At 40.5% G+C, this 16,347-nt stretch overlaps 1 protein-coding gene and 1 long non-coding RNA gene across 51 annotated transcripts in view; one reads left to right on the forward strand and one right to left on the reverse strand.

The window, feature by feature from the left end:
* The window catches only part of SORBS2 (sorbin and SH3 domain containing 2), a 226,131-nt gene that overhangs the window by 18,841 nt on the left and 190,943 nt on the right, over nt 1-16,347 (reverse strand). For 31 of the 50 annotated variants that reach the window (XM_045056778.1, XM_045056775.1, XM_023252324.2 and 28 more), the window contains 6 exons: nt 13,436-13,524; nt 11,786-11,832; nt 6,874-6,988; nt 6,660-6,788; nt 4,504-4,707; nt 165-926 (listed from right to left, as the gene is read on the reverse strand). In XM_045056778.1, the coding sequence (XP_044912713.1) occupies nt 165-926; nt 4,504-4,707; nt 6,660-6,788; nt 6,874-6,988; nt 11,786-11,832; nt 13,436-13,524 (1,346 nt within the window). The remainder of the gene's footprint in view (nt 1-164; nt 927-4,503; nt 4,708-6,659; nt 6,789-6,873; nt 6,989-11,785; nt 11,833-13,435; nt 13,525-16,347) is intronic. The other 19 variants (XM_045056819.1, XM_045056818.1, XM_045056820.1 and 16 more) reach the window with 1 other exon arrangement.
* The window catches only part of LOC111560096, a 268,612-nt gene continuing 256,971 nt past the window's right edge, over nt 4,707-16,347 (forward strand). The window contains exons 1-2 of the long non-coding RNA XR_002741620.2: nt 4,707-5,249; nt 6,384-6,511. This is a non-coding gene — a long non-coding RNA (uncharacterized LOC111560096). The remainder of the gene's footprint in view (nt 5,250-6,383; nt 6,512-16,347) is intronic.

Here is a 16,347-nt window from a genome sequence, read left to right on the forward strand (position 1 = left end):
TTTCCTTACGCCCCTCCACCCCCAACTTACGTAGTGCTTGTGTTTCTTAAGAGGAAGCCTTTTAGAGCAATGCCAAAATTGACGTTTAGTAATGTGATTAACTGTACTAGCTAAATATAGTCAAGACGGGTTAGTTCTTTGGTAATTAGGCAAGGTTAAAATACCTCAGTACTGGTTTTCACTGCACTGCTGTCTTCCTTAGGGATCCTAGGGTCTGTGGGGGTGGCTACTGGATATTTTAAACAGTCAGGTTGCCTCTCTTCTTCCTCCTCTTCGATGTGCAGGCTTGGTGTCACCTCTGTGCCGTCGCGGGCACACCACAAGGCATCCGGTTCTCGACACTCTGGCCCTCTTCGGATGCCTGACAGAAACCCCTCATAGATATCCTCATCTTCCTCTCCGATGGCGGGGAGACTTTTGGGCAAGGGAGCCACATTAGTGTGTGCAGAGGCCACAAACTTGTCACCTAGGACTTCGGGTACTTTCTCAGGGCCTCCAAAGCCCTTTCGTATTTTTGTCAAACCTGCCCATTTGTTCTGAGTTGTCTTTCTGGGATCTTGAAGTGGTGTTGCCTCAGAAGGCCGGACTGCAGCTGAGGTCACCCCTGAGCGGGGGAAAGGCAGCAGAGAAGAAGGGGATTTGGCAGGTGCAGATGCTGGAGGCAAGGGGAGGAGATCTGAGGGCTCCTCCTTAATCTCGAGGATGATCTCCTCTAGGATATTTGGTTTGGCTTGGTCGGCTGGTAAGGTTAAAGCACCAAGCTTCTCCAATTCATCCAGGAAATTGTCCAGAGAGTGAGGCGGTGTTGGGGTCAAAGGATTTGCCGGTGGGCACTCGGCTGTCAGACGCAGCCGCCCCTGGGCTGTTCTATCTGAGCCCGGTGAAGCTTTGTGCGTGGGAGGAGGGGCTGGTTCACTGAAAGCCAACTTAGAAACGAGCAGGGATTATAAGGTTGAAATGCAAACCAAGAAAATCATACATCAAAACACAGAGACAGAGAAATGCAGGGAAGTGGTGGTAATAAATAGAAACATATTTTGCGCTGTGGTCTCGATTTGTGGATATTTTTGCGGAATTCAAATAAAATCCTTCGCATGTTAACTGGAAGGTTATCTGAACAATGAAACTCTCCTAGTATTTGGAAGGGGTCTCAGGTGTCAAATGATAAGGTAAAGCTGTAGTAGCGATAAGAAGGTCAGACAGTGAATCCCTAAGTGATGTTATCTAGCGGATCAAGAAAAGGAACATATGATTTTAACGGGAGTAAACTTCTGCTAGGACTCCCATTCTTTTATGTAAACCTGTGGAGTATAATTTATGAAACTTAATCTCCTGAAGTAAAAATATCCTTCAGTGGATCTTACTATTATCAGTATATTTTGGATGTATTGAACAAAACGGAATGGTAATGGAAATTCCTTAAAAGTAGTTCTGGAAGGGCTGCCTAGAAACATTCTAAGACATTCTATTGCTGAACTGGAAAGAATGCTACATGCTCTACGTAGGAAGGCCTTGACAGTCTGGTGGATGGCATTTTACTGTCATTCTCTCCAGGGAGATGGTTTGGGTCTGGAAGATTTTGGAGATGCATTTTCTCGTTGGTTGTTTAGGATGAGACCTCACTCATGCACTCGGCGCTCTTGGTCCTAAGGCCACTTAACTTTTGACTTCTGTGTCCTTTAACAGGAATGGGGCATTAATAGAATTTATATAGCTATTTTTTTTAAAGGAAATACGATGTCCTGTCACCTTGGGGTGGGGGTATATAAGCCAAAGAGTCACAAAACTCACGTGAGCATCCTAACAGAAGATTCAGGTGGTCTTCAGTCCACCTAGCACCTGATGTAAAGTGATACTATACATGTGGTCTGTTACTAGATAGATAGCCACCCCTAGCAGGTCCTGTCTATGTTCAGTTTTTAGTAAGACAGAAATTACCTAAGTCTCATTTTGTAGTCTAGAGAAATTCTCTTATTGGCCAGCATTCTATCTTATGCTCTTTGTCATGCAACAGAATAACAGATTTTGAAACTCTGTGAAACACGTAAGAATTCTAGATGATTACTTTTCGCTTTCATTTTCTCTCATGGTCAGGAATACTATGTAGACAAGGAAGAAAGATCTTTCAATCCCACCGTTGTCATGACTACCACTGTCACTATTACTGCCACTACTCCGGTGCTGTTACCACGACGGTTGCCAGTATACATGTTAACAGGTTCCAAGTGCTTAGCTTTACAATGGACTTGCTTCTACAAAAAGCCAAATTACGTATCTGAGATACCTACATAACATAAATATACCTATAATACAAAAATCACATAATTACCTTTCCTCCCTAAAGCGTTCGAATTGGATTCAACTACACTAAAAGCAGAAATATCAGAAATGGTATCAACTTCCATTTGGATCTCCCCTAAAATAAAGATAGTATGTCAGGAAATGTGATTTGAATGTGTCAGAGTGATGCATGAGTCAATGAGTTCTTTCCTCTATTTGCAAATACCAGTTAGAAAATAGGATACATAACATTTCGTGTATTTTGGATGTCATGGCTTAGAAGTATATTATAGTTCTTTTTCTGAAAATGATCCAGTTCAACACTAGTGAGAAGTTTCCCTTATTAAGTCAATGATATCATAGATTACCAGATGGGTCGAAATCATTAAGCATTTTTTTTTTTCAAATTATGGACATAAGCTTTTCAACATATTTTCTTCCCAGCAGTGAGAATAAAACACTAATTAGTTTTTAGTGAAATTTCTCTATTTATAAAACGTAAAATCTGGTATTCTAAGAAAAAGTTTAGGTAACTGAAAATACATTTAAATCATATCCACAACAAGGATTAAAACACTGTGATCTACAGTATTGCATTGCCAGTATTAATTAAGACATTATGGAAGAATTTCTTAAATATTAAATAAGGCTTTCTAGATAAATGCCTATTCTTTCTTATAATATTTTGTTTGAAGGTACAGTTGCTTTGAAATTCATCTGGTAGTTTTTTAAGATGACTGAATGGTAAATAAGACAAACATATGGTTGAAGGTTCTGATATTGTCTTTTTATCAGTAGGAACTGTTGAAGGAAGGATGTTGCTCTCTAACGCTAAGCTCTGGTAGTGAAGTCAACCTACTAAAGAAGATTCTGGAAAACTTTATTATCAACCAGACACAATCTGATTACCGTTCTGTTATCCAGTGTTGCCAATCTGTTCTATTATTCAGTGATAAGGGATTTATAGCAATTACCCTGCAACGGAAACCCAGTCTTCAAAGAGTAGAATAAATAAAATGCCCTTTTAAAAGAAAATGCTTCTCTTCGGACAGTAGATTCTTAGCTCATTTACATATGTAAAATCCTTGTAGACTCATTTTCAAGGAGTAGTTGAGGTCACTGGGGATGCTCTCTTGCTTTGGGACATGAAATGATTTCATGTCTGTGATGTTGATGTTATCTTGCTAGGGCCAAATGATTTAGTTTTCCATGTCCCAGCCTTGGTCTCAGTTAAAATTTTCAGTAAGTTATGGGAAACAAAATGTTTAAAATGTTGGGAAGTACTTACAATATTTTGGAAATAATTCCTTGGTAATTTAAAGTTTTACACTTGAAAGTCAATGAAAAGGAGACAGAAATCCCTAAATACCATCCATGAGAAGAACACAACATATTATATATAATTCAATAGAAAATTAAGAACAACTTCACACTGTGAGTAAAGAGAGTAGAATAGCCTTTTCTTTTTCTTTTTCTTTTTTTTTTGGAATAGCCTTTTCTAATCAACCAGTTCAGGAAGCAAAGTCCCTTTTAAACTACATGTTGAGAAAGGTAATTATCTTTAGCTACTGGCTCTAGTGAGACAGTGGAAATCATCCTAAACCTAATAAAACAAACTTGAGGACTCCTAAGAACCAATGGCATTTTCATTCAAACTAATAAACAAACTGACTTACAGACCTTAATTAAAGATTTTTACTTTCTCTCTTTCTGTATCAAAATACCCCAAGACTTTCATAGAATTTTGTCAACTCAATTACCATGTGTTGTTGAAATAAACCATTTTGGGATCTATCTATCTACCTATCAATACATTCTATACTTATATATACTACTTACACCTGCATAGAATCTATGTAAAACATGCATATCTAAAAATAAAATCAAGCTGCAGAAAAAAATTGAATTTCAAAAAGCAGCTATAATTGCATACATACATACAGACCTATATCATATAGGATTTTATGATGCTAATGTTTTCTCTTTCAGTATTTTACTTTGAAAATAAAATTATCAAAATCAAGCATGAAACCTTTGCGCTAGCACCGCTCAGAAAGATTCAATTATATTGACTTGACATGGCACGCACACTCAGAAACATAACATGCACATTTTGTCGCTTTGCAATAGGTATGATGTTTTAGTCTATGCCTAACATCCCATGTCGATGATCTTGCATCAAGCTCCCAAACATGACACTAATATGCTAGGATGTCTTCTTACCTTATTTGAACTTAAGCTGTGGATTCTATCGCTAGAATAGCTGTGGGGTATTGGAGGGTCAGGGTAGTCCTCAGCACCTTTGGTTGTATTCTTCTTGACAACTTCTACATAGGAAACAGGGAAGATGCCTTGTCTGCTGGTTCCTGGAATTTTACCTTCATACCAGTTTTGATCAACTCTTTTAAGAAGAATAACTCTATCTCCCTGCAATGAATATTAGGAAAATGCATTATAAATACAGATGTGGTAACATAAAAACTGTCAATTGTCAATGGTTTCTAATAAGCAATAGCTTTCCATCTGGGAAAGTTTGATACCTCCAGCTGTTATGATTGTTGTTTGTTGTTTGTTTTTGTCAGGGGGATGAAAATGAAGGCTCTGAGCTCATTCCCAAATTACAGATTATCAACATGTACGATACGTAATCATTCGTCGATGACATTAGAATCTCCCCTAAGGATGCTTGCTTTGTGTGAATGGGCTTACACATGTTCACACCGGTACCATGTGAAATGACTTGTATCAGTTACTTTAAAAAGCAGAATAGTTTAACAGGGAAAACCTCAATGACAGTAGCGTTATCCTATCATTGACAGCATTCGGGGAAATGACCTTCTGCAGGAAGAGCTTCAAAACAGTGCGACTCAGCTCGCTGTGATTGTGGATCTGAAATGGATTACGGAAGTCAAGCTCCGGAAGGGAGGAAGTTGAATGGCATACCGTTTTGCTTTCTTGATCTACGTGTGGTAAGCAGGAGCAAAGAGTAAGGCTGGCAGGATGGGGCAAAGGACGTACCCTAGATAATCCACAGCTGTGCCCAGGGCCGGCACCCACCTGGTCTGGATCAAGATCGTGTAACACCACTCACTGTCCATTCTGATTGGTTCGTGGCCTCTGCACAGAACATAACTGAGGAGAAGTAAATCTCCCTAATGTTAAAATTGCACTGATTTTTCTGGGCAGCACACTGCTGTTGCCAGGCTGTCGCTGGAGCTATAAATTGCATTGGCAGAAGCTGCTCTTTATAGTATGAAACATCAGCCGGGATGGTTCACGGAATGTTGTGTTGCCGCTGGGAGGGTAGACGAGGAGAATGGGTTGATGATGCAGAACCAGGGCCGAGAAGGGAGAATGGGATGAGGTTCTGCCGGTACAAGAACCGTGTCGTTTCCCTTCCTTGCCCCTGGCTAAGGGATTCGCCAGTAGGCGAAGAAGTTCTAGAACCACCCTGCCTGTGACTCTCTAGCCTGTGCTCTGTGCAGACACGTGGTCACCTCAAACAAACGAATGTGATGGTTTAGCAAACCATGAAGATAGTTCGTTTGATCTTTCTGCGCAGAAACAAATTAAAAAGAGTTCTTTCTGGGGGCACCTGGGTGGCTCAGTCAGTTAAACATCCAGTGATTGGTTTCGGCTCAGGTCATGATCTCACGGTTCCTGAGTTCGAGCCCCACATAGGGCTCTGTCAACACGGAGCCTGCTTGGGATTCTCTCTCCCTCACTCTCTACCCCTTCCCCCCATGCCCTCTCTTTCTCTCTCTCTCTCAAAATAAATAACTAAACATTAAAAAATGAGAAAAAGATTTCTTCCTGATATTATTAAGATACTAGAATTGGATCGGTTGCTAGTGAAATTTGGGTCAGTCATGAGGCCTAGAGAAGGCTGATGATCAGGGGAACAGCCCTGCACAAAAATGTCTCCTCAAAAAGGCTCTGTAGGGTGAAGTACCTTCATTACGTTAGGACCATTCCTGGATTCCAAGATAAAAGTAAATGTTGAAACACCCATTTTTTTTTTAAATTTGAATAATAAGGCAGCAGGACAAACAATATTTTGAAGTGTATGCAAGTGCTTTTCCTTTTGATGTTTCCACGTGTAGAGCTCCTGGCTGTTCAGCCTGAGGCGCCCCTTGGAGGAGACGTGGAACCTGCCATGCTAAGCCTGGAGGGAAACTCTCTGAGAAGCTGTGCATCCCCCAGGGGACCTCTTCTGGAAGGACCCGGAGCGGTAGGTAACAGCGCCTCAGGGTGGCCTCATAGAGTCCTTTGTAGCACATGGGGGAAACACAAAAACGTCCAAGGAAATAGATAACCTATTTTAGTTTTGGAAATACACAGCCTTTCAAAAGCACTGTTGACGACAACGGCCAGGGTACCTTTCTCAGCGACAGCTCCACGTTTGTGTCAGCATTGAAATTATATTTGGCTACAGCTTCTCCGATTTCTCCAGGCTGGGCTGGGGGAGGCGGTCTTGCAGGCTGTGCCTTCTCAGGAGGCATGAGTTTCTATGAGGGAAAAAAAGTTACCTATTCTTGATCTGTGGCGACTTTGGAAACAGCAGCCATGGGAGAGGGAAGGGGTAGGACTTACCTCCACGTAGGAGATGGGAAAAATGCCCACTCTCCCGTGGTGCTCTCCCTCATACCAATTTTGATCAATTTTCCTGAGGATGTAGACAGTATCTCCTTTCTTAAATGACAGCTCCCTGGAAGAGACACGTTTCAGGGTTGGGTTTCCCCCTCCCCCGCCCCTGATGTGTAGCCATTACTCTTAAGATCAACACTCTCACTTGATCTGTATTTGGCTGAGAAACGTACTTTCAGTATGGAATAATCTGTCAAGCCCAGTTACATCAGGATCTTCGTGGCAAACCCTTAGAATTCACTTATAACTTTAAAAGTGATTTCAAACAACGAACAAATAGAAACCTCGTGTTTGATACAAGGCACAGGCAAACTGACATGAAATTGAAAGGCAAGGATGGACTATTGCTGTGTAATCATTAGTTTACTGTGGAGGAGTTGTTAGGCTTGGCGTAATGATAGATTCGCTCTGCACTGATCTTGTTAGTTCTGAAGCTAGTGACATAGTCAGAACCTTAACTTCTCTTTCTTTCTGGCCCCTTTGGATGTGCTAAAGCTTACAATAAGGAGAATAAGTAGCTTTAGCACCGAAGTGCCATCATCAGAAAAATTTTTATTTACAGGTCTTGGAAGCTGGTTGTCGGGCATTTATTTAACTGGCATATCTTGATAAGGAATCTATTTTGTGTAAAGAAAAAGATTTTAGGGGCGCCTGGGTGGCTCAGTCGGTTAAGCGTCCGACTTCGGCTCAGGTCACGATCTCGCGGTCCGTGGGTTCGAGCCCCGCGTCGGGCTCTGGGCTGATGGCTCGGAGCCCGGAGCCTGCTTCCGATTCTGTGTCTCCCTCTCTCTCTGCCCCTCCCCCGTTCATGCTCTGTCTCTCTCTGTCTCAAAAATAAATAAACTTAAAAAAAAAACTTAAAAAAAAAAAGAAGAAGATTTTATTCTTCAATGGAGCGCAGACATAAACATGTTTTAAGTGTAAAGACATGCACGGGTTGCTTGCCGCCTTCTTTATTTATAGCTTTTGTTTTTAAAAAGTAAAAGTATTTTCAGGACACCTTCTATGCTTTTCCATTTTGGTTATTTCTAAGAAGAAACCTATATGCCTGCTTATTTCCTAAGTAGGTAGATGTGGGTATGTAGTTTTAAGCTATAAAAACATTACTTATTTTAGCTAATTCATGCCTACCTTCTCATCCTCACTGCATCTGTTTTTGATGGCTTCATTATTCAGGTAACTGTTTGCTGTTTTGCCCTCGTAATTACATTTTGTCGGAGGACACTCATTTCACATCTTTTCCCAAGAGCCCTACTTTCCTACTCATCTGCCTCCCCATTCTGGAATTTTCTGCAATGTTTAGTTCAGAATCTTGAGTTGGATCGTTTATATGTGCAGAATGGATCATGAAGAGAGCTGGATATCAGATGTAGCGTATTTCTCATTGATTAAAAGAATTAATTGAAAAACTGTTACATATTAGGGGCGCCTGGGTGGCTCAGTCAGTTAAGCGTCCGGCTCTTGATTTCAGTTCAGGTCATGATCCCAGGGTCGTGGGATCCAGCTCTGAGTTGGGCTCCATTCTGAGCACAGAGCCTGTTTAAGATTCTCTCCTCTCTCTCTGCACTGCCCCCCACCCCCACCCCAAACCCCCTCCCACTTGTGTGCACTCTCTCTCTCAAATAAAAACATAAAAAACTGTTGCTAATTAAAGAATTATTGCACAGTTCGAAGTGTTAAAATCTTCACACTGAAAGTGTGTTAAATTTTCAGTAACCCTAAAGACAGAGGAGATTCAAGGAGTCTTACATTCAAATACAGCACTCCCTTCTTTTATGCAAATGTCTGATGTAGAAAACAAAAAACAAAATATTTAATGTTTGCAATCCAATAGCTTTCTGAGTACCAGGTGTGTTTTGTTTCTGGAAATGAGACTAGGAAGCTTAGCTTTTTTTAAAAAACAAGTCAATTAAAGAAAACTTTTTCTTTCAAATATGAAAAGAAATCTTTTCTATTTTTAAAGGCTTGTATTTAAACGTTTTAAGCCTTCTACATAAAGGACAGAAATCTCACTTAACAGTTTTCAAAACTGTGTCCCTCTCATCTCAGACCCAGAATTTCTGAGTCCCATAATAGTAAGCTTGCTTTCTCCCTCCCAAACCCTTTTAGAATGGTGGCCGCTGACAACCTCTGGAAATGACGTTTTATGTCTTTTTCCTATTTAACAATTGAGACATTATGTCTGGTGAGTTACTGAGCTGTATCGTTAGCTGTGTTATTAAAAAATTAAACTTTCTGCATCAGGTAAAGACAGGTAGCTTTTAAGACAGATGTTTATTTAAAGCAGATATGTCTGTCTCTTGTTTATAAGATGTTAGGCACAAAAAAGCACCCACATCTAGCTATTAATTAAAAGCAGGTAAAAATGTGGCTGGGCCTTTGTTAACAGTCAGTGCTTCTGGGTGTGTGAGCCTTTTAAAGCTGTGTGAGTCGTCCAGAACCTCGATTTTTGTGTCAAATAGGTTAACTACACTGGGGAGTGCTCTTTACATCTCCTAAAAACAGAACGAGAGGAATATGATTGAACGGCAGTCAGATAAATGTATTTATGGTATGTGAGAAACATTTTTTGTTTTTGTTTTTTACTAACATTATGGGATGACTTCCATGGGTGATTACTGAATCGACTTCCCGGAAGCCTTACACAATTAGATGCTGTTGGCTTAGGAAGATTTGGTGAAAGGTGGGGGGGGGGGTGCAGATAACCCTGCAGGAGGGCTGTGCCATTTGCAAGCCTGGAACCCTTGCTGACTCGGAGCTTTCACCAGGAGGACATGGCCTTGGAGGATGGCATCAGGCTTGGCAACTGGAGCAAACGAAATCCAGCCACACAATCAACACCCCAACACTCGCCTCTGCACTACACCTCACCTTCCTCTCACGGCTTGTTTTTTATTGAGCCTTCTCAAAAAGCGGTGGGCCCTGGGGGGATACCTTTCCCGTGTCATATGCCCTGTCATTCCTCAGGGGTTCATACATTTAAAAAAGCTTTTGATGGCTTGTCACAAAGAAGAAATGACATTTACATGTTCTGTACCGTTCGCTTATAAAATCGGCATGCATCAGACACATTGTCGCACCATATCCACAGAGCAGTAATAAGGGCGAGAAGGGGGTAGACACGAAGCAGGTGTTACTTATCTCATCAAAAAAGGAAAAAAGATGTAAGCTTTCATCAGGAATTTTTTTAAATACCCGATTTAAGCCACGTTTGACATCTTAAATTCTGTTTTTTAATTTTTAAAAATGTTTATTTAGTTATTTATTTTGAGGAGGGAGAGAGAGAGAGAGAGAGAGAGAGAGAGAGAGAGAGAGAGAGAGAGGGGCACAGAGCCTGATGCAGGGCTCAAACTCACGACTGTGGCATCATGACCTGAATCGAAACCAAGAGTCAGATGCTTAACTGACTAAGCCACCCAGGTGCCCCAACATCTTAATTTCTAAATAGCATTTTCCTATTTAGTTCATTCTTCATCTCAGCAGCATTACGAAAATCTGAGTGATTTTATCTTTTTACATGTCTCATGTCAGAGACAGTTTCTAGAACTATTAATATAATATGCATTTTAATGAATAAAGTATTTTATTATATATAATACATAATATTATATATTATATGTTCCGTCTAAACAACAAAGGATAATTTAATGCCAATGTACAATGATTTCAATATCTTCAATTCTAATGGAGACCAAAGTTTCTTAAATAAGGTCTGTACACATGGGCCATGACACTTCTGGGAGACTGCCTCCCTCCCTAGCCTTTCTTAACCACATGCCCATCTGATGAACAAGTTCCTAAGGACAAAGGTTAAAAAAAATACTGCAACAAAGGAGTATGAAAACACTAACATCAAAAGAGTGCAGGGGGAGGGGTACCTGGGTGGCTCAGTCCGTTAAGTGTACAAATCTTGATTTCAGCTCAGGTCATGATCTCCTGTGGGGTCCAGCCCTACTTTGGGCTCTGCACTGAGTGTGGGGACTGCTTGGGATTTTCTCTCTCTCTCTCTCTCTCTCTCTCTCTCTCTCTCTCTCTCTGTCTCTCTCTCCCTTTCTCTCCCCCCCCCCCGCCACCTCTCTCTCAAAAAAATAAAGAAAAAAAAAAAAGAAAAAAAGGACCACGGGAGACAATTTTGCTCAGGATCTCCAAGTTTTGAGTGTTAAGACATGGAGATATTACTCGAAGAATCTTTGTACACAGTTCTACCCTTCAATCCCACAAACTATCCTGGATATAGTTGGATAAATAAGCGTTATCAAATTCTTCCAGTGAGTGTCAATTATTCCCCAACACTGTATTTTTATGTTATTCTTGACACAAAACTTCTAGAAAACAAGATTCTTTTTAAAAAAAAATTTTTTTTAACGTTTATTTATTTCTGAGACAGAGAGAAACAGAGCATGAGTGGGGGAGGGGCAGAGAGAGAGGGGGACACAGAATCGGAAGCAGGCTCCAGGCTCTGAGCTGTCAGCACAGAGCCCGACGTGGGGCTTGAACTCACAGACTGCGAGATCATGACCTGAGCCGAAGCCGGACGCTTAACCGACTGAGCCACCCAGGCGCCCCAAAACCAAGATTCTTAATTCCATTTTATTTGCCCTGTCCTTTTGAACTCATGGTGCACTAGCATGTTCAGTGTCACTTAAAACCCAATGTTTCTCAAGAAAATTACAAATGAAAATAGAATTAGCCCTATCCCAATTAATTGTGAAGGAACCATTAGTTACAGCTGATTGCTGAATTCGCTGAATTGGGACTTAGACCTTATTGTAATACACCCCATTAGAATATTTACCTCTTAAAGTATTACCGAAGTATTTAAAGCCAACCTAAGTCACATAATGAATATCTTACTTACTTAGACGTCTGAGCTTTAAAATCGTAAACAGCTTTTGCAGGCAATTTCTGAAAGGGAAAGTAAACAGTTAGTGCTAACTTAAAATTCGGAGTTTTTTTTTTTTTACAAGAAAGCAATTTCATGTGAATTAAAGGGAAATGAAAGCACAAGGAGTGAGTAAACATATATAATGTAAACCCTCTATGCAATTCATAAGTCAACCAATTAGTTCTTCACTTAGGTGTTTAAGCTATAACAGGAGTGTAATAGATGGCTTGCTCACCGTAATTACTGAATATCATATTTCCTCTTAGAAACTAAGGTAGATGGAGGCACCTGGGTGGCTCAGTCGGTTAAGCAGCCGACTTCAGCTCAGGTCATGATCTTACAGCTTGTGAGTTCGAGCCCCCCATTGGGCTCTGTGCTGACAGCTCGGAGCCTGGAGCCTGCTTTGGATTCTGTGACTCCGTCTCTCTCTTCCCCTACCTGGCTTGTGCTCTGTCTCTGTCTCTGTCTCTCTCTCTCTCAAAAATAAATAAACATTAAAAAAATTTAAAAAAAGAAACTAAGGTAGATGAACACTGCAGTACAATTCCAGAGGGATCTGTCCCAGGTATAATTCTGGCTTTTCCTGGGTCAGTTGCCCTGTGTCTTATGTGTTAACACAACTCCTTTGGAATCATAATAAAAAGACTGGAAAAAGTCACGAAGGAAGCCATTGTCCCTTTTACTAACACTTATTAACATAGTAGCAAAGAAATATTAGCCCAATTCTCATTGGGAAGCGAGTATGTGGCCCAAAGTATAGGCTTGGTCATCTTGCATTCCCTGGAGGGTTCAGGAATTCTTTATCGACACGGTAAATCGGCCGTTCATCTTCTAGTCGTGATAAGATGTGACACACACTCACCTTCAATCACCCTGCACCCCCTAGCTAGCCGATTCTACTAGCTCTGCCTTTTCTACTTCTCCGTTATCTCCTCACCCCACTCTCTTTCCTTGGGATTCCATGAACGTTAGGCAACCTGGGACATTCCTGACTTCTTTGGGGGTCCCACGGGTACTGGGCTGCAGGAGACACCTGTAGGGATTCTCCTGGAGCGGCTGCCAGTCCCAGGCCAGCTTCAGTTGCCGTCAAACCTTCACGGCTCCAGGACGGCGTGAACCTGAGCTCCAGCCCTGGCTTGGGACCATGCACAAAGCTAGCTGGTACCTGGTTCCTAGGAGCAGTGATTTTCCAGGTGATTTTCCAGCAAAGCAGGCCAGCAAAAATTAGGTCGAATTTGTATTGATTTGCGACACAGATGACCTAGAGCTCTCCTCTACATCAGGGGCGAAATTTGTACTGGGAAATCTCCTTCCTCCATGGGGCAGCCCAGCTCAACGCTCTCGCAGAGCACGGTTGTTAATTCACGGGTGTCAGGTCAAGACTCGGTGGGGCCTCGCTGCCGGAACCGGACCGCGGTTGGGGGACATCTACAGCTAGGGTCGGGGTGCGTGCTGCCTTGAGTCCTTTGCTCAACCTCCAGGGAAGGTGTTTCTAGTTTCTCTCTCGTCATTTTTATGTTCTTGATCTGGGCTCTTTACTGGTTTTGGAAAAAACTCTGGCTGGCAAGTGCTTTATCAAATACGTTGCAGAAAAAAAGACTCCAGTGCTATTGAACAAACTACCTCTTTTTCTGGAGTTCCTCTTCTTTCCCTCGGTGCACTTCTCCCCAGGTCAGTCATAGTGGATGAGTAACTTCTAGGGGACTCATGGTCTATGGGAAAGGACAGGGTCAGAGTGAGTGTTCACATAATTAAAAGCCGACCTTTTTTAGCCATGGTCCCTGGTGGCAACTGTTTTCTCCTTCGGATTTAGAGACATAGCACAATGGAAGACATGGGTATAAGATTCATAGGTAAACGATAAAGTTGTGATGGAAGACACAAAACCAGAGCATCGCAAAAGGGAAAAATATCCGAGGTTGCAGAAGTGTTCTAATCCCAAATGTAACTGTTACATCGCTGATGTAATTATGCTGCAGCACCTGGTATAGACAATTCATACTCGCGGGGTGATGGCGGGGGGGATTTCTCACCTCAGAGATTTAATACTTTCTATTCCTTTTGCCTCCAATTTGTAATTATTTTTCAGGGCAGGGGGAGCCTCGGTGGCTCAGTCGGGTGAGCGTCCAACTCTTGATCTCAGCTCAGGTCATGATCTCACGGTTTGTGAGTTTGAGACCCAAGTTGGGCTCTGGACTGACAGCATGGAGACTGTTTGGGATTCTCTCTCTCTCTCTCTCTCTGTCTCTCTCTCTGCCTCTTCACCACTCATGCGTACACACACTCTCTCTCTTACTGAAAATCGATAAACTTATAATGACGTTTATAGGGCCTATAGAAGATGGAGAATTTGAACATAGCAACAATTAACAAAAACTAAGACATCTCATGGAACAATTTAAGAATGTAGTAATGAAAAAGAAAAATAAAGCATGATGATGGCAGAACTATGGTCGTGTCCATTCCCCATGCCCCATCCCTACACACTCTGTCCCCCTATCCCCCCACCCCGTTGATACACAGTTGTTGAGTTTTAAGATGTCATCCTAAGGCTTAAAAGGCCTTTATCTTTTGCCTTCCCTTTTGTTCAACTGCCTAATCAGAAAGTATATATTTATTCCAAGAAGCAAAGGGATAAAAATTCTCTAAACAGGAAGTATCCTATTGATTGCTACGCTGCTTATGAAATACTGAATTGTTTTTGTTCATCTGAAAGCACAGTATAAATAATTACATTCCCAAATTATGATTATAAGTATCTCTTAATGGTTTCTTATACTTTACACATTTGTATGTGGAAATGTAACTAGACAAGAATATCTCAGTAGTCTCTATTATAGAATTTTACCAGTATAACTGGGTCAAAATTAGTAAATTCTTTCTCTTATCCCTTTAACAGATTTAGTTATATTGATTAACAAGAAGCACTAAAAATAAAATAAATCCAGCTACAAAGGAATTAAAAAATGCTAATTCATAAAAAGAAAACATTACTTAAAGATCGTGACTACTTTGACTATAAGAATTGTCTATTTAACAGCAGGTGGACACCTGTTACATGACATATAAGGACAAATGTCTAACTGTCGGTTGTGAATTCCAAAGTCTTTGGATTTAGTAAGGTAACATGGCCACAAATATCTCAGGTTAAACTTACTCAGTTATTTTCAAGCATGAGAGAGATTCTGTGCCATATATTTTCTGTTTCTAAAATGGAAATACTTTTATGAAAGCTTTCATGCTGATCATTAAGTTGTAAATCACTTTTACTAATCCATGGCATATAAACTATTTTTCAATTGGGCTAAACAAAATTGGAAAGTGGGTATGTTATCAAAAGACAAATACCCTTCAAATGCCTTTCAAAGCCCTCTCAGATCAAGTTTCAGTAAGGTACTCTATCCGTACATAAAATTTAGAGGTGATTATTATCGTTGATACACTTACTTGAATAGCTGGAATTATCCAATATTGAAAAACTGGAAAAGGTAGCGGACTTATTATAAACTTAAATTATGACATCTCAATCAGTGAAAATTTCAAATTGTAGGCACTGTTTTAAAAAATTCTAATTTGTTGTTTTGAAAGCGTGTTGTATGGTATAAATGAAAGCAAAGATAAATACTAATAAAGCAAATTTGTGCAGTGGCCACTAACAATTGAGTCACCTATATAGTACATTAATATGAAATTTGCATTGTCTTTTTTTTTTAACCTATAGAGATTATATTCTATACTACAAACACTGAATTACTAGGACTTTGCATCTCTTTTCTCTTACCTACTCCCTAACTGACTTTGGTCAAATCTCTTGTCTCCCCTGGGTCTCACTGCTTATAATGATACCTATCACCTAGGTTGGTGCCAGTGCTAATTAGATAGTGTGTGTAGAGCGCTTTGCAATGCCCAGTGCATAGCAGACTGTTGACAATCCAAATTCCAGCAGGGAATGTACTTTCCAGCTTCTGAAAACTTACATAGTGAACAGATGTCTGTTAAGAATTAAAAAAAGAGAGAGAGAGAGAGAGAATTGTATACAACTTGTATACAAAAATATCAGAACCCCTAACAAACCTCAAAAAAAGTCCTCTGCCTTTGAACTGTTATTTGTCCGCATATTGCCACTCCAAGGTGATAATCCATCTATGAAAATGGAGTTGAGGGTCACTTTTAACCTAAATGGCCTAATTCAAATGTCAATATAAGATTGTTTCAGCGGAAACAGAAAATAAGGTAATGGAAAGGAAAAGAAAATGAATACACTGAATGATGGAAATGAGACTTCTGTCTATACAGCTTAAAGATGTATTCACAAAAATTTTATCCCATGTGCCCTTTAAAGGTTGTTCAACAAATCCTATTCTCTTTTCATTGTCCATCAATTACTACATTGACTAGTTCAATTTTTCTTCCTGGGTGTTTGGATGTAGTATCTCGATGTTGAATGTAAGGAAATTATTTATTGAGTGAGTGACTATAAAGTTAATATAATAACCAAGTAAAAGCTGTTTGTTAGATTATTGGTTTTGATTCAT

The sequence above is a fragment of the Felis catus genome, chromosome B1, assembly GCF_018350175.1.
Source record: "Felis catus isolate Fca126 chromosome B1, F.catus_Fca126_mat1.0, whole genome shotgun sequence".
Lineage (NCBI taxonomy): Eukaryota > Metazoa > Chordata > Mammalia > Carnivora > Felidae > Felis > Felis catus.